This window comes from Pieris rapae, chromosome 9 (assembly GCF_905147795.1).
Source record: "Pieris rapae chromosome 9, ilPieRapa1.1, whole genome shotgun sequence".
Lineage (NCBI taxonomy): Eukaryota > Metazoa > Arthropoda > Insecta > Lepidoptera > Pieridae > Pieris > Pieris rapae.
Genome location: NC_059517.1, coordinates 3,958,413 through 3,982,015, shown reverse-complemented (window position 1 = coordinate 3,982,015; position 23,603 = coordinate 3,958,413). Strand labels below are relative to the sequence as shown.

The 23,603-nt window shown below is 32.5% G+C and overlaps 4 protein-coding genes across 4 annotated transcripts; 2 read left to right on the top strand and 2 right to left on the bottom strand.

The window, feature by feature from the left end:
- Positions 1–20: 20 nt before the first annotated feature.
- Positions 21–6,670, bottom strand: LOC111001113 (zinc finger protein 2). Its single transcript, XM_022270827.2, has 13 exons — positions 6,336–6,670; positions 5,914–6,071; positions 5,706–5,809; positions 5,251–5,317; positions 5,146–5,165; positions 5,001–5,071; positions 4,472–4,658; positions 3,879–4,047; positions 2,904–3,071; positions 2,591–2,721; positions 1,876–1,996; positions 1,498–1,625; positions 21–413 (listed from the first exon to the last, which is right to left on the bottom strand). Exons 1-13 carry the CDS (start codon positions 6,510–6,512, stop codon positions 94–96), a joined length of 1,821 nt encoding a protein of 606 aa, XP_022126519.2. The 5' UTR covers positions 6,513–6,670; the 3' UTR covers positions 21–93.
- Positions 6,671–7,284: 614 nt separating this feature from the next.
- LOC111001115 (mitochondrial basic amino acids transporter) lies at positions 7,285–8,520 on the top strand. Its single transcript, XM_045629574.1, has 3 exons — positions 7,285–7,442; positions 7,523–7,597; positions 7,672–8,520. Exons 2-3 carry the CDS (start codon positions 7,564–7,566, stop codon positions 8,499–8,501), a joined length of 864 nt encoding a protein of 287 aa, XP_045485530.1. The 5' UTR covers positions 7,285–7,442; positions 7,523–7,563; the 3' UTR covers positions 8,502–8,520.
- Positions 8,521–11,577: 3,057 nt separating this feature from the next.
- LOC123689453 (mitochondrial basic amino acids transporter-like) lies at positions 11,578–12,984 on the top strand. Its single transcript, XM_045629575.1, has 3 exons — positions 11,578–11,800; positions 11,881–11,955; positions 12,030–12,984. Exons 2-3 carry the CDS (start codon positions 11,922–11,924, stop codon positions 12,857–12,859), a joined length of 864 nt encoding a protein of 287 aa, XP_045485531.1. The 5' UTR covers positions 11,578–11,800; positions 11,881–11,921; the 3' UTR covers positions 12,860–12,984.
- A 165-nt stretch (positions 12,985–13,149) lies between these two features.
- Positions 13,150–23,282, bottom strand: LOC111001104 (kelch-like protein 10). Its single transcript, XM_045629570.1, has 13 exons — positions 23,089–23,282; positions 22,591–22,757; positions 21,579–21,830; positions 21,086–21,350; positions 20,559–20,723; positions 19,943–20,029; positions 18,526–18,672; positions 18,245–18,437; positions 17,574–17,719; positions 15,679–15,896; positions 15,207–15,387; positions 14,232–14,379; positions 13,150–13,392 (listed from the first exon to the last, which is right to left on the bottom strand). The coding sequence occupies exons 1-12, from the start codon at positions 23,110–23,112 to the stop codon at positions 14,236–14,238; spliced, it is 1,989 nt and encodes a 662-aa protein (XP_045485526.1). The 5' UTR covers positions 23,113–23,282; the 3' UTR covers positions 13,150–13,392; positions 14,232–14,235.
- Between the last annotated feature and the right edge of the window lie 321 nt (positions 23,283–23,603).

Genomic DNA, 23,603 nt, shown 5'->3' with positions numbered 1-23,603 from the left:
TTCAACAATAGTAATAATAATGAAACAATAATTTGATACATAATATAATAATATCTTATACAAAAAAACTCTTTTGGTATATGTTTTCATACACTAAGCCTGGATCAATGTGATGCAGTTTAACAGTTGTCCATCTAGAATTTGAGGTGCATACTCTTCTTTTATAACAATTAATTCAGTTTTTCCATTACTGTCCTCTTGTAGAACAAGTTCTTCTGACACTTCCAAAGGTACCTCTGTTATTTGCAAGTTCATGTCTTCACTCATATTTACAGCCATTTCTAATGTTTTTGCTTTAACAGATTTCTTAACCTTTTCATTGTTTTTAATGTCATGTTTTTTTAGATGATTTGTCAATGATACTTTCTTTTTAAATAGTGATCCACAAATGTTGCAAACAAAGGGTTTTTCATCTAAAAATTAAATTGAGTAAGTGAGTTTTTCAAGCTGCCATCAATAAAAAATTCAATGAAATGTAAATATAAAACATAATTAATGCTTAGTAAAGATATGTTCCAGGATTATGAATAATATCATAAGTCATGATGATTCCTAAAGAAGGGAAAACACCACATACATTCACTTATATCACTACTTTCCTTATGTCCAAGTTATTCAAAAGATTATTAGTAAATAAATTCAAGCCAATATATAATGATATACCATGCAATTGGATTAAGAGAAAAGCATTCGACTATAGGTGAAGTTCTTGGGTTTGCTAACATTTTACACACCATTGAAGATAAAAAAGTTTGTACAAGTTTATTTCTAGATGTCGTACAAGCTTTTGACACAGTCTAGCATGTAGGCCTAATTTATAATTTGGATAAATATTAACTAACGACTGTATTACCCAAGTTGCCAAATTAAGTCGGAAAGAACACGTAAAAAGAGATGAATTAGAAGATACAAATAAATGAAAGGCAATCGCCGCTGTCAATACATAACAAACTGTTTATTTATAAAAAAATACTAATGCCTGTGTATACATATGGTATTCAGATTTGAGGGTGTAAAGAATTAGTAATTTAGAAATAATTCAACGCTTTCAGAACAAAGTGCTTCGGGACGGGGTCAATGCACCGTAAATTATAAATAAAAGTATTCACAAGGATCTTAATATGGATATAGTCCTAAATACGGTAAAACGGTTTGATGAATCTCACTTATACAGGCTGGGCCACAGTACAATGTGAATAATAAGACAATAGTCTTGTTATTCAATAGATCAAATAAATAAAATATAAGATGACATATGCATGCCTATTCATATGTGGCGGATTTAAAAAAAAAAATATATATAACTTGTTGATAAACCTTAGCTCAAACTATTTACTAGTATTGCTTGCAACTTTTATGCCATAATTATTGCATAGCCTAGATTGAAATCTATATAAAGGGAGGGCCTCTTGTGAACTTTATAGTTAGAGAAAAGGTATTGAGGTAGGAATAAAAATTATAATGATATATATTGCATTTGTTTTGTTGACTGCATACCTGTATGTATTTTGGAATGATCCTTTAAACGTGATGCACTAAGGAATCGCTTAGGGCAGGCTGGACATGCGTGGGATCGCTCTCCTGTGTGCAAGCGCATGTGATTGGATAAAGATTGACGTAGAAATCTGTAACAATATGTATAAAAATTTAATTTCAACAACAACAATAAAAAATCTGAAGGCCGAATGCAACAGTTCTTAAACACTGATCTTTTTTAGGCAAAGAGCGAATAGAAAGCTAATTAACTAAGCCTAACTAACTAACTACTAACTACTAAACGTTACATAGAAGGGCAAAAAGATTTTAAATGTAGGTGACATTAAATAATCAAAGAGATGTCTGGTTCATAACCCAATGGAGAAAGAAAATACTCACTTCTTCCCACAAACAGTGCAAGCGAATTGTTTCTCCTTCGAGTGACTGCTCATGTGCGAGCTAAGAGATGATGTGGATTTGAAATGTCGTGGGCACATCTCGCAGGAGTAGGGTTTTTCACCTGCAGAATATAGATTTCATAGATATCATCAACGGGCTACTTAGTGTTGCATTATGTTATGTTTTGTTTAGGATAGGTGTAATTTTGAAATCACATAAAGCGCTAGTTGATAAAAGGGCCTGGGACTAGTGCTGGGCAGGCTGCCTCTAATTAATTTGATATATTTGTTTTAAATATTGTTTGATGATTTGCTTTTTTAAAAGAGTACCGAGAGTTTTTTACGCCGGCTTTTTCTCTCGGCCTACACCCTCTGTCTTTGCCGATGAGTAGGCATGCCTACAAGTTTGAATTGATTGACGTGGAACAAGTGATACCTAGATGATCTTATGATCCAAAATAAACGTATTTTATTTTTTTATTTTTTTTTATCAGACACGTGACGCAAGTGATAATGAAAAATAATCCTCGGCTAGAAAAAAATACTTCTATTATCGTTGTTATTTTAGTACATAATATAAAACACAAAAAATAAATACTGTCAAACAACACTGCTGAGTTGAGAATGTTTAATTATATTAAATAATTGGTTACATTATTCAAACAAAGTATCATAATTTTGCAATTTATTTACTGAAGGAATAATAAAAAATATACCAGTATGTGACCGCATGTGTACAGTGAAATTAGAGTTCTGACGAAATGTTTTCCCACACACGGAACAAACGTACGGTTTTTCCCCTGTGTGCGTGAGTACGTGTGATTTACGGGTCGACTCGTGACGGAATCTGAAATATTTTCCAAAAATATTTGCCTTAGAGCCAAAAACATGTGTTAAATACACATGTTTTTAATTAATATAGGGGCGAATTGATGGTCGATCGAACATGCGATCACCAGTGTATTATTGTTATAAACCAGGAAAGGTCTTAAAATAAGATACATTTATTTAACGCCATCAAATATTTACCTTTTATCGCATACCGGACACTCGTACGGTTTGTGATCGGAGTGAGTTAGTTTATGGGAGTTGAGGAGACGCATTGAGGGAAATCCTTTGCCACAAACGTCACACGTACATGGCCGCAAGCCTGTATGCCGCATCATGTGCGCTTTCAGGAGGTAGTTATTCGAATACCTTGAAATAAATTATTACCTTTTTTTTTAGTGTTGTGCAAACACGTGCAGAGGTGTACGAATCACGGCTGTGTACCATTACCCTTTATATATTATGTGCGCAATTAAAACTCGCTTGTAACCTCGTCAAGAAAACGGAATGCCTTAGAACTAAATAATGGTGATAATAAAAAGAGAAAACTGATCACTAGAAGACTTGCCCATAAAAAAATGATGAAGACGTGATTTAATGACACTAAGGGTCTGTTTCACAATGTACGGATAAGTTCTAATTAAACAATATTTTTACGTTTCACGACTCAGATAGATAGCGCTATTCGTCATGAAACGTGAAGTTTATTATTCGGAACTTTCATTTTCGGAATAATTTATGTGTTGCATAGCTATTTGGTGCTTTATCCATACATTGTGAAACAGACCCTAAGTTAGATATAGGCATAAATCTCTGAATTTAAATATAAAGGCTAAGGGATGAAATTAATATCAAAGAAATATATATACAGTCAAAACCGTCAATGACGACATCGTTTAGAACAACATACCTACCGGTTATATTGACCAAAAGTAAAGGTTCCGACTGAATTATGTTATTAATACATATGAATATTGTATTAGTTACTTAATAATACATTTGTTTAACGACCAAATATGAATAGCCCATAAATGTCGTTATAACAAATATTAACTGTATAGAATTAATATTATTAGTTAAATATTTCTGTGATTTTAAGGATGACGTAGTGAAATTTTGCTTCTGTCGGACTGTCAATTTGGTATAGAAAAAAAATTCTGTAAGACATAAAAATACCTTTTATCACACAAGTTGCACTCATATGGCGTTTCTTTTAATTCGCCGGTGTGCACGCGTTCGTGTCTCCTCAATGCACAAAGCTCCGCAAACTGTTTTTCGCACCATTCACATGCAAACTGTTTCGTCTTATAGTGTCGACGTATATGACGACGAAAACTTACTCGATCTGAAATAAAATATTAATTAACTTCATTTTAGAAGTGCTTACAATTGTGCCGTATAACTTATAAATATTTATATATATACATATAATATAACACTCATAAGGCTTTTTAAAATTATCATTGTCATAGCATATCATATAAAAATATTCATAGTAAATTATTATCTTGAAAAGAAATTTCAGTTATATATCTAAATACCTAAAATAAATAATAAAAATACGTTCCTCATTTATAAAAAAATATTATATGATCACTCAAACAATGGTATTTTTTAAAAAACTTATTCGCTCACTTGAACGCATGCATATTATTGGTTTTGTTGATCTATATATAAAAATTAAATATTATTTTTGTTTTGTTTTGTTACTTTGTACAACTAATTATATGTGAAGACGGATTATAATACCAAATACATTAGGAACTTACCAAAAAATTCTTTTGAACATGCATAGCATCTCCATTTATCATTGGCTGTGATATGCAGAGCAGAATGTACTCTCAAATCATGCTCAGAGGAAAACTTTTCGTTGCATTGTTTGCAACCTATTAAATTCCTGTCTTCTGAGCTGTGTATTTTCATATGTGATTTTAAATTAATTGCACTGATAAATTTCTAAAAGAAAAATATAAAAATTACAAGCTTTTGATAAAAAAAAATAGTACTGTTAATGTGATCTGCATCTATTGATGATTGTGCTAAGCAAAGATGGACCTATAAATTTCTATATCTAATTCTTAATATTACTGTTCTTTTAAAGAAAAAGACTTTTTAACTGATTGAAGTTATGGTCACCGTGACCGTGGTTAAATTTAAAATAATATTTAAATTATTATACAATACATAACTTCAATCCGTTAAAAAGTGTTTTTCTTAAAATGTGTAAAAGTTATGTTAATAAAAGACAATACTGTTCTTTACTGGTTTCAAGAGCTTATTAATTAAAAAGTGCAATACCTTGTCACAAACTTTACAAGAATGAAACTTTTTTGCAACTCTGTCCTGAATGTGTTGCTGTTTTGTCTTCACTGAAATTGTATTAACACAAAATTAATTTATACTAATTGTACAATGCAAGATTAAATCTGATGGAAACACATACCTGTTTTTTGGATTTTAGGTCTGGAAACAGAAATCATACAATTAAATATATGTTTTGACTAATTAATAAGGTAAAATTTTGAAACAAAATAAATAAGTTACATACCTTTTTCTGACAACACTTTTGGGACATTTCTCATGTTCAAAAACTTTATCATCTAAGAATTCTATGCCTGCAACAGTTAATTTAAAATCATTACCAATTCCAATTATTTTTGTAATTATAGATAATTGTTGCTTAGTCCAATTGATTGTTTATTGCTTGAATATTTATTATCATAATTCTGGTGAATTACTGCTTATAATGTTTTATCAAAATTAAATTGAAACATACTGTACTTAATATTGAACTTTTTAAACAAGTGTCACAAATCTAGAAAACACTACAACAAACATTTATTATTATTTGTTTTAAATTAGAATACTTATGATAATTTTGATATTTTGAGTCAAGGGTAAATAAAATGGTAATAGAAGTTGAAAAAAAAATTGCAAGTGTTGTTGTAAAAATAACAAAATAGGTAATCTACTAACTTTTAATTATGTTCTATGATACCATACCATATAATACTTCAGCATTCATATTTAATATATTGTGCACTTTTATTCCATTATTGTCCATTACTGTTGTTTTAGAATCAAACTCCTTATTCTCTTCTAATTCACTAAAACAATGTATTGTAATTTTAAATTATTTATATGGTCAAATGCTCAAATTTCAGGAACATTCTATTATTGCATTGCAAAGTTGAAATGAAATCAATTTTACCTGTTATCCTCAACATTAACAGCATTTGTCTCTGTATTAGTTATGTCTCCATGCAGGATTAAAGATTTCTGACATTTCATCTTAAACTTATAACAAAAAATAATGTTGTTACAACATTCAGTGCAGACATTAAACAAAATTGCTTCTTCAACTGGTATCTGTAATTTATTAATCAACTATACTATTTCTACTTTATGTATTTTTTTTCATATATATTCAGAGATAGTAATTTCACAAATAAATTAACCAACATAAACAGAATAATTCAATGTTTGAACCCTACATGATGTAAAGGTCGGAGTGGATCTTTAAAAGATACACACATGTTGTCTTAGGATGGCTTATACAACAAGCAGGTAATATCAATGTATCTTATGATCCAATAGGAATAGATAGATAGATATAGGAAATATTAAACATACATCAACAGAGGCTATAGATGACAGCATATCGCCAAGGTTTATCTCGTCTTCATATGAATTAAGGCTGAAAAACTTTTCATCGTATCCTGCACAAATACGGCAAGTAACATAATTTTTCGTTAAGGATTCGCTATTTTTTATCGATACGTCTTCAATAATCTGTCTACTTGGTTTCATGTTTCTATTTACAAGATTCACTAAATAATATTAAAGATGAAATTCAATTACATTTAATATTACTAATTAACGTTTACTTCATTCATTATTTAATTTTTAAACAAAAAAATATAGTTTGATTAAATTCAAGTAACATAATTTTTATCTTTGCAGTTTTTCTCGTTTGTTTGGCTATTTTTAGACGTAGTCAGCTGTCAGCATTAGCTGTCACAGTCAGCACATAGTCTCAACCTTCAACACTTGTATTCCACAGACTATAAGTTAAGAAGAGTACATTATCTTACCTACTATAACCGCAAAAGTAATATAATGTAATATTAATGAATGTTGTTCTAAAAATAAAGTAAAAGTTAATAAAGTTTTCTGGCTAAACAATATTATTTTGTTAATCTATTCCTACCTCCTACCACCTTCCACATGTGAGTGTAACTCGCCCATGGGTTTCTGCTTGCTTCTAAAAGTTTAGCTTTTTTAGTAGGTATCAAAAATAACGTTATAAGATTTGAATTGTTTATAAGGACTGTAGAGTAATTTTTATTTCCAATGGGATACCAATATAAGTACATAAATGTGTTTTTTTGTTAATTTATATAATATAACCATGAAAACAATATTTGTACACCGTGTTATAAACAAACTGACTTCACTATTCTGGAACCATGTTTCATATCTTCAAAATGTATTGTTTTGAGAGCAAGTAGTGTAATCTCGTATACCCCTAAAGATAAGGTGTGACTTCTAATAATTATAAGTGGAAAGGTCTGTAGTGAACGGATGGCTAGTGAATCGCCCATCACTTGTAGTGAAGGTTCGAATTGTGTCGCACTAGCTCTATTCGTAAGCTGTTCCCACCAATATGTTTATTGGAGTGACCTCCGGTGGAGGCAACGTCAACTCTCACTACGATTATTTAATTTGAACTATACATAGGTAAGTTCTCATAAGTTTCGTCAATCGAAAAAAATAATAAACATACTAATATAGAAACTAATCGAATAAAACTTTTTCAGGTACATCTTCATTAGTGTAACTATTTATTTTAAATTAAATTATGGCACTTGATTTCGTTGCTGGTTGTATTGGAGGTAAATTAAATTCCAATTCAAACATATGACAATATTTTTTTACAGCATATAATAAAGTACCTATGTATTTCCAGGTTGTGCGGGAATCATAATTGGGCATCCTTTAGACACTTTAAAAGTACACATACAGTCAGGTAGAGGAAGTGTTTCAAAATGTACGAAGGCTTTGTTAAAAGGTGGAACTTTAGCAAATGCCTACCGGGGTGTTGGAGCACCTTTAGGCGGAATAGCGGCAATCAATGCCATTGTCTTCGGCTCCTATGGTAACACGATAAGAGCAATGCCTAATCCAGAGTCTCTTGTAGCCCATGGATTTGCTGGAGGAGTAGCTGGAATCCTGCAAAGTATTGTTTGCACACCTGTTGAGTTAATTAAAACAAGACAGCAGCTTGCAAAGCCTGGTGAAATGATGCCAACTGGTACGTGGTCTGGAGCCCGTTATGTAATACGAACTAGCGGATATAGGGGCTTATTCCGAGGATTTGGAATAACAGTGCTTCGTGACACTCCGGGGTTCACCATGTATTTTATGCTTTATGAAGCAGTGACTCGCGGAAATCAAGATGCCATGAGAGTGTTTATGGGAGGCGGAGTTGCTGGGGCACTTTCGTGGATAGTATTGTACCCTATAGACGTAATTAAGTCGAGATTGCAAGGCGACGTACTCCAAAAATATGCTGGTGCATGGGACTGCTTTACACAAACATTACGAACGGATGGTTGGCGTTGTTTGACCCGTGGTCTTGGACCTGTGCTTTTACGAGCGTTTCTGAGTAATGGAGCCTGTTTTACTGCTGTAGCATGGACGGAACGCATCTGGCAGCAAGTAATTTATCCTCCAGTTACCTCTTTCCATAAATCTAAGAGCGTCAAAGATAGCCCGGACTATGTTTACGATACGTGATAATAAAGGTTGTTAAGGAATACGAAATTCGATACAAGTTGGTGATTCTATATCGATAAATCAATCGATTATAAATATTTGTAATTTTTTATTAACTAAAATATGATATTATATCATTTTCTTCATGCATTAAATCTATATATATATTCAATAATACTGATAACCGTTTCCTAAAATTAAAATATAATTAAGGGAACAACTTAAATCATAATCTAATTATATTCCCATTTACACTAATGACAAATTTGACGAATTTGGATGAACTAGCTGCAGCATTTGAGGAAGAAAATTGTTCGGTCTATAGATTATTAGAGAGCGAAACTAAACTCTTATTGGCAATCTATAATGCTTCGAAATCTGTCAAAAGTCTCTATCATCTTCTCTATAAACCAGTGCAGCTTTTAAATATTCCACCAACAAGTGCAGCTGCTCATCAACATTTCAAACGTGTATATTATCAAGTTCAAACTTGGTTAGGCTATGATTTGGAACCCCAGTTGTTGGGCAATGCGAAACGATTTTCTGGAGCCTATCATAAGAATAATTGTACCACCTGCTTCAGAGGATTTGCTAAATACAATTTTCTGCAACTGCAAGAGCGGTTGTGGGTCGCGATGTGGATGCAGGAAAGCGGGCTTGCAATGCTCTTTAGATTGTGCCCAATGTAATGGGCAAGCTTGTCTCAATGCTCTACCATATCAGAACGACATTAACGAAGATGGAACCTTTGACCTCGAAATCATGGAAGAACTTGAGACAAATATCGTTGAAGACGATAATGAAGACCAGTTTGAAATTTACCAGCAGCCGGAAGACGACGATGAAGAGGAAGAAGATGATTAAAATTATAAATTGTAGTTTTTGTACCATTTATTCATTTTTTTTGACTTTTAATAAAAATTAATGGTTTGAATTATATTTTTTAATAAAAAGATTAATTCATAATTTATTTGTTTTTTTTTCATCATGTAAGAAGTTAATATTAATAATATTAAAATTCAGATATAATTCCTATATTATCTTTAACAATTCTGCACTAACATGGGCAGGTAAGTGTTGTTAAATAAATAATACTGAATAAAAAGTTAAGAAAAAAATGATAAAATATAATAGTTAATAAAAATTAGCAAATATTTATAATCAATTGATTTATCGACAGTTCATCAACTTTATATGGCGCGTTTTCGACCGGAGGCACCGGTTGACCTGAAGTGATGCTGTGACCGCACGCTCTCCGCCCTCTATCTCGAAAACGGTTCACCGTATGAAAATTTTTTTTTGTACAAAATTTGTAGAGAAGTTTGTATTCTATAATGTTGATATCAAATACAAATAACAAAAAACTCATAGGATATGAGACATTTACAAAAAAAGCGCAAAAACCGATTTTTGTGACCTTTGACCTTGAAATTTAATAGTTGCGTACAACACCCTACCATAATATGTAGGTTTTGAGACAACTTTTAGGGTATCTCGAATTCCGAGGTGAACTAACTATAATGACTGGACTATATGTATGAACGACGGGAAGATATTAAAAATATATAAACCAGATTTATATAGAGAAATACATCCCGACTTTTATTCTTTATTTTATACCTATGTCCTGAAATTGAACAACTTTTTTGATAGGTCGGTAGTTATTTGAAATATTGGGTTCATTTTAATTACACTATAGTTGACTTTTGTAAATAAAACTTCATTTGAAAAAACAGGTATGATTCACATGAAAAAATTAAATTGCATTTTAAAATATTGCAAATTACTAAAATAATTGTAAATATTTTAAAAATAATACGGCTACGAATAACTTTTCAAGTTGGACTTTAGACATTAATTTGAATAACGATAACTCAATATTATTAATACTGACTAGGTGTTCTGACTATTGATACTATCAGTTTTTGTACTTGAAAAAATAATGTTAAAAAAACTATGATTTATTTATCCTTAACAATATAATTATGTAATAATTGATCAACCGATTCTCGTACAAAATATGTTTAACCGATTTATAGGCGACCGAAGCTAAGACTTCAATAGGAGATTGCCATTACCTCTTATTTAATATTCAAACAGTTAATTAATTTATAATTTGTAAAATGACCTTACAAGACAAAGAATTCTTTCAGAGTTTTGAGCTAGTTGCGCACGTTAAGGTACGACCGAAATACGACGGCCTTTAAAAATAATAAATAAGAAAAAATAATAGTAGGATGAAACCCATTGGGAAAGAAGAAGAATATTATGAAAATTTAAGGGAAAATAATTGACAAGTGATATTAGGTCGGGAAGCGGGTGAGTTTTTATGGGGAAAAAACTATTTAAAAAAAAGTTAAATCGCAAAGTTGTAGATAATAAAAAAAACTTTTGTATTTACTCATTTTTCTTATAACCTTAAAAATTAAAAAAAACCCAAGTTTTTTTTATATCATAATTTACAAAAACCTAAAAACCTACCTTTTTGTGACCTAAATACGCTTTAATTTATATGATTTGAAATATATTACCATATATATTAATATTTCCATATTACTATCCTGGTTTTTCTCGTTTGTTTGGCTATTTTTAGACGTAATCATCTGTCAGCCTTAGCTGTCACAGTAAGCACATAGTCTCAACCTTCAACACTAGTATTCCACAGACTATAAGATAAGAGGAGTACATTATCTTACCTACTTTAACCGCAAAAGTAATAATATTAACGAATGTTGCTCTAAAAATAAAGTTAAAGTTAATAAAGTTTTCTGGCTAAACAATATTTGACTATTATTTCCGTAATCTATTCCAGCAACCACTTTCCACATGTGAGTTAATTCGCCCATGGGTTTCTGCTTGCTTCGAAAAGTTTAGTATGAAGTATAACGTTATAAGATTTGTATTGTTTATTAGGAGTGTACAGTAATTTTTATTTCCAATGGGGTACCAATATGAGAACATATGTGTTTTTTTAAGTTATACAATTTGACCATGAAAATATTAATTTGTACAACGCGTCATAAACATACTAACTTCACTATACTAAACCATGTTTCATATCTTCAAAATGTATTGTTTTGAGAGCAAGTAGTGTAATCTCATATGCCCCTAAAGATAAGGTGTGACCTCTGATAATTATAAGTGGAAAGGTCTGGAGTGAACGGATGGCTAGTGAATCGCCCATCACTTGTAGTGAAGCTTCGAATTGTGTCGCACCAGCTCTATTCATAAGCTGTTCCCACCAATATGTTCATTGGAGTGACCTCCGGTGGAGGCAACGTCAACTCTCACTACGATTATTTAATTTGAACTATACATAGGTAAGTTCTCATAAGTTTCGTCAATCGAAAAAAATAAAAAACATACTAATATAGATACTAATCGAATAAAACTTTTTCAGGTACATCTTCTTTAGTGTAACTATTTATTTTAAATTAAATTATGGCACTTGATTTCGTTGCTGGTTGTATTGGAGGTAAATTAAATTCCAATTGAAACATATGTCAATATTTTTTTACAGCATATAATAAAGTACCTTTGTATTTCCAGGTTGTGCGGGAATTATAATAGGGCATCCTTTAGACACTTTAAAAGTACACATACAGTCAGGTAGAGGAAGTGTTTCAAAATGTACGAAGGCATTGTTAAAAGGTGGAACTTTAGCAAATGCTTACCGGGGTGTTGGAGCACCTTTAGGCGGAATAGCGGCAATCAATGCCATTGTCTTTGGCTCCTACGGTAACACGATAAGAGCAATGCCTAATCCAGAGTCTCTTGTAGCCCATGGATTTGCTGGAGGAGTAGCTGGAATCCTTCAAAGTACTGTTTGCACACCTGTTGAGTTAATTAAAACAAGACAGCAGCTTGCAAAGCCTGGTGAAATGATGCCAACTGGTGCGTGGTCTGGAGCCCGTTATGTAATAAGAACTAGCGGATATAGGGGCTTATTCCGAGGATTTGGAATAACAGTGCTTCGTGACTGTCCGGGGTTCACCATGTATTTTATGTCTTATGAAGCAATGACTCGCGGAAATCAAGATGCCATGAGAGTGTTTATGGGAGGCGGAGTTGCTGGGGCACTTTCGTGGATAGTTTCGTACCCTGTAGACGTAATTAAGTCGAGATTGCAAGGCGACGTAGTCCAGAAGTATGCTGGTGCATGGGACTGCTTTACACAATCATTACGGACGGATGGTTGGCGTTGTTTGACCCGTGGTCTTGGACCTGTGCTTTTACGGGCGTTTCTTAGTAACGGAGCCTGTTTTACTGCTGTAGCATGGACAGAACGCATCTGGCAGCAAATAATTTATCCTCCAGTCACCTCTTTTCATAAATCTAAGAGCGTCAAAGATAGCCCGGACTATGTTTACGATACGTGATAATAAAGGTTGTTAAGGAATACGACATTCGATATGAGATAGAAGGTGATTCTATTCCCGAATATATGTATGAACGACGGGAAGATATTAAAAATATATAAACCAGATTTATATAGAGAAATGTATCTCGACTTTTATTATTTATTTTATACCTATGTCCTGAAATTAAACAATGTTTTTGATAGGTTGGTAGTTATTTGAAATATTGGGTTCATTTTAATTAGATACTTCAGTTGACTTTTGTAAATAAAACTTCATTTGAAATTTCAATTGAGTATATTATAATGTTCCTAAAAAATTTATACAATTTCAAAAACTATTCCAAAAAAACAGGTATGATTCACATTAGGAAATTAAATCAATCACATATTAAAATATTGCAAATTACTAAAATAATTGTAAATATTTTAAAAATAATACGGCTACGAAACAATTTTCAGGTTGAACTTTAGGCATTAATTTGAATAACGATAACTCAATATTATTAATACTGACTAGATGTTCTGGCTATTGATACTATCAGCTTTTGGTACCTGAAAAAATAATGTTAAAAAACAATATAATTATTTAATAATTAATTGACCGATTCTCTTACAAAATATTATGTCTTGCCGATTTATATACGACCGAAACTAAGCCTTCAATAGTAGATTCAAACAGTCATTTAATTTGTTATTTGTAAAATGATACCTTACAAGACAAAGAATTCTGAGTTTTGAGTTAGTGCGTTAACGTGCGCAACGTTGAGGTAAGACCGAAATACGACGAAGTGTTAATTAGCTTTTAAAAGTAATAAAAAAAAATTATAGTAAGATGAAACACATTGGGAAAGGAGAAGAATATTATGAAAATTAAAGGAAAATAATTGAAGGGTGATCTTAGGTCGGGAAGGGAAGTTTAAAAAAAGTTATTAAAAGTGTTAGATAATAAAAAAAACTTTTGTATTTACTCTTTTTTCACATAACCTTGAAAATTCAAAAAACCCAAGTTTTTGGCTTTTTATTTTTATCATTATTTACAAAAAAAATTTCACGAAATTTGATGAAAATCTACGTTTTTATGTCCTATGTACGCTGTAATAAATTAAAGTACGCTGTAAAAAATAATAATAATTATATGATTATATATTGATTTTTCACCTTATTTTGAATTAATATAGAAAATTCAGCCGTCAAAATATCAGCTTTTTTAAAAAAGTCGGTGTGCTTTCTGTTCGTTGAAATCTCTACTTTCTTATGGTAATATTTATATATGTATGTATAGTAAATCTTAAAATAGTTTTTAAATTTTAATCCAACTATTATTTATTTGGTACAAAAATTATCGACCCTGGTCTTTATTAAATACATCTTAATAAAATACTAGTTCTTACCGGTTCAGTTCCGGTCCTGCTCCATCGGCTGAATGGGATGTTGGGGGGGTGGGGGTGGTGGGGGCGGTGCGGGTATATCTATATTGTTGTGGTTATCCATAAGCCCAAGCTGCTCTAGCATGTCTTCGTTGTCTTCCATTAGGTGAACCTAGGATAAAAAAAATCCTAATACAACATAACAAGGTTTTAACATATCGAACTTGTAAATTTACCTACATAAATGCTATATTTGACGGATAGTTTATTCAGTTCTAATAAAATAAAACATTCCATAGATACAATTAATTTCGGGCCTGCTAAGCGTCGTCCAAACATATTTATGATTTACGTCACAAATTATTCGACGTAAACGTTGTCATACACAGTTTGTGAACATTTTTCCAAAAATTTTAAATTAAATTTTATATAAGTTGTTTACAGCTTACAAAGAAATTATTAAGATATAAAGGTCAGCAGTATAGTATGATAGATAATGTATGGCAAGATACCCATTAATTCTTAACAGAAAATATTAATCCTTAGGTATATAAAATATTATCAATGAACATTTAGTTACGGATACTCTTTAGACACGTACATTTTACATTAAACAACATTACAGGTTCATTCTTAAATAATACATATTATCTCACAACCTCATAGGTTCAATCAATTACGTCATCAAAAAACATTACGTGTAACTTAGCTAAATATTCCGGGCATGTTTAATATTCTCCGGACCAATCCGGTGGCTAAACTAAATTCAAGCCATTTTGACAACATATTATATATCACACAAGTGTGAACACATAGAGACAAGTGCACTTACTATTTCATAACCCCGATGTGAAGGATGACGACGCAAGAATCAGAATAGCAGGCGGAGGAATTACAATTTTACGCGTTAATCCGAGGGTGATCAAACAGTATATACTTGCTATCTGATTGTGGGCCATGTATTACAAAGCTAAACCCGAAATACAAATCTTTACTTACATCTGGTAAAGCAGTACGATGCTGTGGATGCCTTGCGGTCTCCGAAAGGAGAATCTTCTGTCGTTTCTCTTCCATTAAACGCTCGCGATGTTTGTGTATATAGTCGTATACGTTGGGTAGGCCCATGATAACGCACGCAGATAATGCTGAACGATAGATGTTCATGTCAGTTGCCTCGTACCTGGAAATATCAATTACAATTTAAGAAACATAAGAATGTGTGTTTCGATGTAATAATCAAATCACAAAATATTTAATCGGATCGGTAACTATAATTAATTGTATTGCTTCAATTTTGAATAATTTAAGATGTAAATTTAACTTTAAACCTTATCTATATACTTATTATAATAATAAATGAACCGTAATAATAAAACCCAGACCTGATGAATTCGACACAAGATCAAATTGGTAACCAGTAAGAGGGTTTTTAATATATTATTATGAATTAGTATTACCTGTATCCACTTACCACTCATTAGTTTTCTCATCATAACACTCAACATGATAAATCGTTGTGACACCGTTGAAACCTCCGATAGCAAAAATCATATCATCGATTACTTCTATTGCAAAGTTGCTCCTTGGGTTGTACATATCAGGGACAGGTGACCATGCGTTCGTGGCCGGATCGTATACTTCCCCACTACACATACGCGAAATGCCGTTGAAACCGCCTATGACGTAAATCTGAAAAAATATCCCATGTTCGGTTTTACCTTTGTTAAATGTCATTACTTAAAGCCTTTATTGTATTTTAAGTATTGAATAAAAAAGGGGGTGAATATAGAAACTATTTGAGATTTTTGTTTAAACAAGTATTGGTAGTTTATAAAATAGTCTCCGGTGGTCTCTCTAGGTGATACGATAAGATTCTGCAAACCATGCATAACATGATAAGCTATATCCAGTTATTTTCATAGTATTGTTTCATTGTTTCAAATTTAGTATGTATATGTCTTCTTTATCCTTACTAAGAGCCATGGGCGGATGGTGAATTTCTGGGCTATTACGGGCAAGTCCCTTTTACGCGTAAAAAATACACCGACCGAAAACAAGCGACAGAGAATTCCTAGTTCCATTCGATAGAATTTTTGCACATGAGGTGTTTGAATTCAGGGATTCCAACATTACGATTGGATGTTTTTAAATTTTAAAATGTCGACTATTGTTTTCAGTAGGGGGACTGTATAAACCCGGACTCTAATACTGTTAATTCAGTTCGTTCTTCTAATTGTAGGTAATATGAATTGATGAATAAGTTGCCATCGCAACAGTAATAGAAGTAATTGAAGTCACCTTCATTAGCAACCATTAAGGAAGCTATGTCTCATAAACAATTTTAATGACAAATACATTGGTGCTTAATACTTGATAAGATAGTTCAAGACGTACAATGCATAGATAATGAATGTGTAGGGATATTAATCAATATGGGCCAATGCATAAATATGGAAGATTTTCATGCATTCTACAGTATTTCATTTCACACTTCGTATGGCAGTTTTAATATACCGTAACGAGCATCGTTCTTATAAGCTACTTGTGCTATCCACACCTATATTAACACTTTAAATTTATATACTAAAGTACTTAATATGAGTTACAGGGTTTAAGTTTTAATCGAATTTATAAAAACTCGAAGGAGATGCTATTAATTTTGTTAAAGTACAGGCTCTTATTCTAAAAACCCAATAGGTACTTACATATTTTTGTATAAAACTAGCGGAACCAGCGAACTTCCTACCATATATCACTCAATGTATGTCGTGTTCCAGATTAGCTACATTTAATTTATGGTTTTATGTAAGTAATACAAAAATAAAAATAACATTGACTAAGTTTACTAAGAAATTAACATAAAGAGAAATAAGCGTCTCAACGAACGCATAAAGATTTGTACAATCCTTTTTAATCTACATTTTTTAAATCAAAAATTTATAATATACAATACAAATATTGTGTATGTCTTGTCAATTTGAAATCATTCGAAAACTATTTTAATTGATAATATTTATTTATAATTTGATTTTTCTACCTAATAAGATTTCTATGGCAATTAAATACTAAGTACCACTAGGATATTAGGTGTCACAAAGTCGAGCAATTAATACAACTTACTTAAAGAATAGCTTTTTTGCTTATATTTACTACAAACATGTTCCATGCACGTAGTTAGTTAACCTTTTATATTTTTCAAATTTTTTAATATTTATCATTGCAAAATTTGATTTATCTTAGTATTATTTTTATACGTCGATATCAGCATACAATTTTTCTTTTAATTTAGTATAGACATATACGCTAGCCTAACTAACCTACACATTTTATATGGCTACCTTAAGAAGCGCATGGTTACCTAAATACCTTGGTATGGTACGCAATGCAGGAGACTCCGGATCTTCTTGACCTCATCGGAGCTAAATTAGTCCACTGATTCGTGTCTGGATCATATACTTCTACACTATTCATACATTCCTGCCCGTTGAATCCACCAGTAATGTAAATTTTATCTAGAATTATTATTATTAAAACATAAAAAATAAGGCCATTATTTTTATCTTATACAAGTATCGCAAAGATAGTGCCCCAATAATATGTCGTTATCACGGAATAGTTGAGAAGTGAGGTTATTGGTCGTAGCCTTGTAGAGAGGAAAGACATTAGAGGTGTCTTAGTTTCTAATTCTATCTATTTTATGCTATTTAGTAATTGTACTTATACCAAGTCACACCTCACTATTTTAAATAAAAAAGGTTATCCTACAGACATTGGTAACTATAGACGATAAGCTAACAACCGAATCTCTGCAAATTATTTGCATTGTGCATGCAGAGCACTATTTCCACCACAGATTCAGACGATCATTTTCATAAATGGATCATAAATTTTGTGGATCAAATTATTCAGTATAAAGAGATATAAAGAGAGTATAAAGAGTATAAAAAAAGGGACGACTATATATGGCATTTATAGATTAAGCAAAAGCATTCGATTCCATCTCACACAGCATTATCGTACAGTAAAAAAAAAATTACTATCTAAAGAAGCGGCGCTTGCATCTGATCTTTGCGCATTCATGGGTGCCACCAAGGACCACTGGTTGGTTCTGTGGTTAAATTTCTCTGCGGTATTTTGCCGATGATGGCCGTCGTAGCCACCCATAGCGTAGATGGTCTCACCAATAACCGCTACGGAAACGTAGCATCGACGCGCATTCATTGGCGCAACCTGGATTCAAACAAATAGTTTTTATATTAGGTTTTATTGATTTTTTTTTAAATGCTATTCGTGTTACATATATATAACTATATCAAACCTCACGCCATGATTTCGTAACAGCGTCGAAGCAACGACACGAGTTAAAATAATCCATTCCGTCAAAGCCTCCAATCACGTAAATACAAAAACCGAGCACTGCTGTTCCATGATATGCGCGAGGTCCTGCAGGGTCCACTTCTTCCACCTACCATCACTTTAATAATTAGATTATGTGTTATATCATGGATTTATTTCGGCGCGGGTGCAACGGCAACTGTTTATGCGAAGTTGCAACACCTCGGCGGGATCAGTTATAATTTTTGTCTAACAGCTCCTATACATATTTGATTACTATAGTATAAATACTTATCCTGAATATTGATTGTTTTGCTTAAGGTATAGTAATAAGTTATAGTTTAAATTTATTTTATAGAATTTTTTTACTATCTTGGAGATTTTTTAATTGAATGCGTACATGTATACATATTAAATAAATTAAATAAAGAGGATGAATATATCTTTTTCACTGCAACGGAACAGAGGAAATAATATGCCTGACAGTTTTTTTTATACAACGGGCAAACTTACTTACAACCTTAGATGTTCAGTGATACCCCTGCCAAATGCAAGCGTCGGCCTTTTAAGAATTGGTAAACTATTTTCTTAAAGGACCCTAAATCAACCACAATTCGGAAATACCTCGGCGGGTAGTTGGTTTAACATAGCGGTGGTGCGCAGGGAAAAATTCCAAATAAAACACTCAGATACCAAATGACGGACATCGTGTGATATGTATGGAATTTCTGCCTCGACACGTCCGACAATGAAACTCAGCTGGAGGTATTAATCCGAGCAAGTCCTCTGCATTCTCTCTATGGTAAATGCGCTAGAAGATGTAGAGAGACCCGAAAACTCTACGCATTGACAAGGGATCAATTTACTATGAAAGTATCTACATAATATCGTGTAGTATAAATTCTTCTAACAGCCCAAAAATCGTTAATCCACGGGATAGTGCTTAATTTCTACAAAAGTTACATAAAAATATTACATATAATTATTTTGAGTATTTTATAATAATGACAAGATATTAAAGTTTAAAACAATATCAAACATGCGTTCTATAAGTGATAGTCATAAGAATCAAAGGCATGGCGTGATATTTGTGTTTGTTTTGAGATAATACAATACATTATTTAATCTACTTTTGTATAATAAAGCCACACCCACATCATTATAAATGATAAAAACAATACCTCCCAAATTAGTGCCGAATGATAATTCAAAATTGCATCATATTGAGCAGAATACATTTGCGTTCCCTATGAATTAAATTTATTTCGTTTACAAAGCGCTACACATATAAATTTGGATACTTCATGAGGCGACAACATTTGGTTGTTTTGCCACACAATTAATAATTACTGATCATTTCATCGCATTCATGTATGAAATGTAATGAAATTTAAAAATACCTTTATCCAGCGATCAGCTCTCGTGTCATAGGTCTCAATAAATGCTGTAGGAGACCCACCACTCCACCCACCGATTGCAAACAGAACCTAAAAGATGTGATCTTACGTAGTCTACATTTACTTTTAAAATCAATAATATACAAAAAATAATAAAGAGCAGTGTTGGCCTAGTGGCTTCAGCGTGTGACTCTATTACCTGAGGTCGTAGGTTCGATTCCCGGCTGTGCACCAATGGATTTTCTTTCTATGTGCGCATTTAACATTTGCTCGAACGGTAAAGGAAAACATCGTGAGGAAACCGACATGTCTTAGACTCAAAAACTCGACGACGTGTGTCAGGCACTGGAGGGTGATCACCTACTTGCCTATTAGATTTAAAAATATGATCATGTAACAGATTCAGAAATCGGAGGCCAAGACCTACAGAGCCTGTAGTGTCACTGATTTATTTATTTTTAATATAAAAAAATAATTATATAAGAGGATTAATGTTTATTTCAGAAATCATTTTGGTGTGTAAACACAGTAGAATGTGAATAGGCCATAGGCTTCACAACAGTAAACGTATTTTATTTATTTTGTTTAAACCCAAAAATCAATACAAACAATGAATTACCTCATGTGGAACTCTTGGACGTGCAATCTCTGGAGTTGCAACTTCCCCATCACGTTGTGCGATCATCTCCAAATCATACAGAAATTTGAGTGTCTCAATAATTATAGGACGCGAATTTTCATTTCCCGTTACGTATGGATGGTCCTTTACGTTTTCCAAAAAGAACTAAAACAACGAGAGTGAATACTTAAAAATATTTTCATGTCCGAATTTATATTTTACTAGCGGCCCCTCCCGGGTGGACGTTTATCTTTCAAACAATTATTAATATTTTATTTAATACTGTAGCATACAAGAATCAGTGATAATATGCATTCAAATGGTGAATTTAAAATCGGTCCAGTACTTTTTGAGCCAATTCGTTATACAAACGTACAAATCCAAGTCTTTCCTCTTTATAATATTAATATAGATTAAAACTTAAAAAACAAGCAAAGAAAAACAATAGCATGTGGTAATTAAAGCTCGAGATGTATGATATTATGCATATAATAGAAATTTGGTAGTAACTTTAAAATTATTCTTGCCTGCGTATCAAGTAATCCAAGTCGAATACTGCCCATTAGTTTAACTGTGTGCTGCCATCTAGCATCCGGATCATAATTTACCCAGCGTAAAACTGATTCCCATACTGCCTCTTCACTTTTTACATTCAATTCATCCTCTAAAATAATGCTGTTGAGCTCCTCAAGCCCTAAGTGAAGAAACTCATCACTCTGTGTGGCAACTGTTACGAAATAGCGGAGAAGATATCGTCTTGCATCACCTTCCAGTTTGTAGCAAAACACTCGTCTGAAATGTCTTTTATTTCCAATCAAATATATTTAACAGGAATTACAGTCATTGGTATCGGGCTACAACAAACTAAGCAATGTTTAAATTTATTACGTGAATTTAATTTGCAATCACGCACATACACATACATAGTGGGTTTATGAGCGTCGTGATTGTACAAAACGTCGTCGCAAAAATCTGGGCGTTCTTGGGTTGTACTACTGATTTTAGCATTACTTTTTTTACCTGGCAAACATCATGATTCCGAGGCAGTTTTTTGGACTAAGGGAGACTCTGAGATGGTCACAGCAAAGTTGAAGGACGCCAAGGAAAGCCAAGTAGTCAGCAGTCATAAGCAGTTCATGGACATTGGTATCGGTGACATCAATGCGGCGGAGATACGCATATTCGATTAGCAGCAATAGAATTTCAGATCGAACGCCGGATATCAGAACGTCACTTTGTTCTCGGGAATGCAAAGTAGTCGTAAACAAAGCCCTGTATATACATACAATACTAGGTAACAGCTTACTTATACTTACATAAATATGGCTCACTAAAATTTATTTATTTACTAGCTGACCCGGCAAACGTTGTTTTGCCATGTTTTTGTGCCAAAAAATTAAAGTTTATAATTAACAAAAAAACATAAGGGATGATTGTAGAGGGGTGAAAATATAGGGTTGCATGTATTTTTGTATGGTTTAACCTTAAAAAAATAAAAATTTTGTCTAAAAAATAAATAAAAAAATTTAGGGGTGGACCACCCTTAACATTTAGGGGGATGAAAAATAGATGTTGTTCGATTCTCAGACTTACCCAATACGCACACAAAATTTCATGAGAATCGGTCGAGCCGTTTCGGAGGAGTTCGGTTACTAACCCCGTGACACAAGAATTTTATATATTAGAGATAACTTAAAAGAAAAATATGCTTATATTTAAAGGTTTTTTTTTTCATTTTGTTTTACATTGAAATCAATAGACTATTAACACTTGAAAAAACCTTGATCTTTTCTAATCCAAAATTATTAATTAATTTAATAGGTATATTACATAACTCAAGTCTAAATGCCAGCGCTAGCTAATATAGTTGAAAACGTATATACTAGCAGGACTGGCTGGTAGCCATGCTTTTCCTATGACAGCAAGAAAAACTAATTGTTAATAATACCATAATCTTTATCGCGGGAAAAAGCAGGCTGTGACTCGCAGGTCAAAGCTATGTATCTGAGTTTTAGAATTATTTTAGGCTAACAGGAAGTAAGGACTGCAGGCCGAGAGTATAGCGCGATGCACGGGAAAGGCTGCGCCATCATCAGCTCTCACGATGGCATCGCACAGTAGCCGACACTCGCGCAGTCGGTGTAGCGCCTGCATTGCCGCCACCGACATGCATCGACCCGTCTCGCGACCCGCCGTTTGCTGACAAACCATTAATATATAAAATATTGTTGTCTTGATTGAACGTAATAAGAATAATATAGATGCCACATCCACATAGAGCTAGCGATCAACCATAATTCGATATTGTTTTAATCGTAAACGCGTTGAAATTTTTCAAATAATTAATTCAAGATAGATTGAAGCGAAGTAAACTCGGAGTGATAATTTTGAATGCTACCATAAACTGTCTATCTCTAGCCTTGGTGATCTTGAGAAATTCGTAGAGGCCATGAAATTAGATCCAATTTAAATATTTTTTAACCGTAAATCAGTTGAGTTGGGTTGAATGTGATGTTGATATTTTACTCACAGTGTTGTTCGGGTCGATTTCCATGTTACGGTTAACGGATAGTCATCATTAAAAATTGCCGCTGATTATAAAAACTCAACAAAGAAATTAGACGCGTCTAGACACAATCGGGATTTAGTTTCGTAATTTATAAAAAATACAGTAAAAATGTCTAAAAAATAGCAAAATTAAGTCATTTGATAAAACATTTTAGGTTAGCAAAAAAATTATATATGAATGACAAGCATGTCAAACCTTTTTCTTCCAGATGACATTACTCGATATCAATATTCTCATTACGGCGGTTGCTTGGTTGCCTTGCTGAAATCAAACCTTTATTTTTTTACTGTCATTTCATAAATTCTATGTAATGTTTATAGTGCACACCAAAACGTTTGTATAATCGTTTCAGTAGGTACTTTAAATTTTTATTACGATGACTTCATTTGTTCCTCGGTTAGCTCTTTCAAATTTTTTCAAAGTATTATTAGTTTAAAGTCCCATACATAGAATATGTTGATAGAGAGATAAAATAT

Excerpts from the sequence above, each read along its gene's own strand:
- LOC111001113 (XM_022270827.2), bottom strand. The coding sequence starts at position 6,512 with ATGAAACCAAGTAGACAGATTATTGAAGACGTATCGATAAAAAATAGC. Across the intron at positions 6,072-6,335 it reads CATCTATAGCCTCTGTTGAT|ATACCAGTTGAAGAAGCAAT; the intron begins GTATGTTTAATA and ends AATAAATTACAG. Across the intron at positions 5,166-5,250 it reads AAAAGTGTTGTCAGAAAAAG|ACCTAAAATCCAAAAAACAG; the intron begins GTATGTAACTTA and ends TTCTGTTTCCAG.
- LOC111001115 (XM_045629574.1), top strand. The coding sequence starts at position 7,564 with ATGGCACTTGATTTCGTTGCTGGTTGTATTGGAG. Across the intron at positions 7,598-7,671 it reads CGTTGCTGGTTGTATTGGAG|GTTGTGCGGGAATCATAATT; the intron begins GTAAATTAAATT and ends ATGTATTTCCAG.
- LOC123689453 (XM_045629575.1), top strand. The coding sequence starts at position 11,922 with ATGGCACTTGATTTCGTTGCTGGTTGTATTGGAG. Across the intron at positions 11,956-12,029 it reads CGTTGCTGGTTGTATTGGAG|GTTGTGCGGGAATTATAATA; the intron begins GTAAATTAAATT and ends TTGTATTTCCAG.
- LOC111001104 (XM_045629570.1), bottom strand. The coding sequence starts at position 23,112 with ATGGAAATCGACCCGAACAACACT. Across the intron at positions 22,758-23,088 it reads AAATCGACCCGAACAACACT|CAAACGGCGGGTCGCGAGAC; the intron begins GTGAGTAAAATA and ends ATGGTTTGTCAG. Across the intron at positions 17,720-18,244 it reads AAGCGCCGCTTCTTTAGATA|ATAAAATTTACATTACTGGT; the intron begins GTAATTTTTTTT and ends TAATAATTCTAG.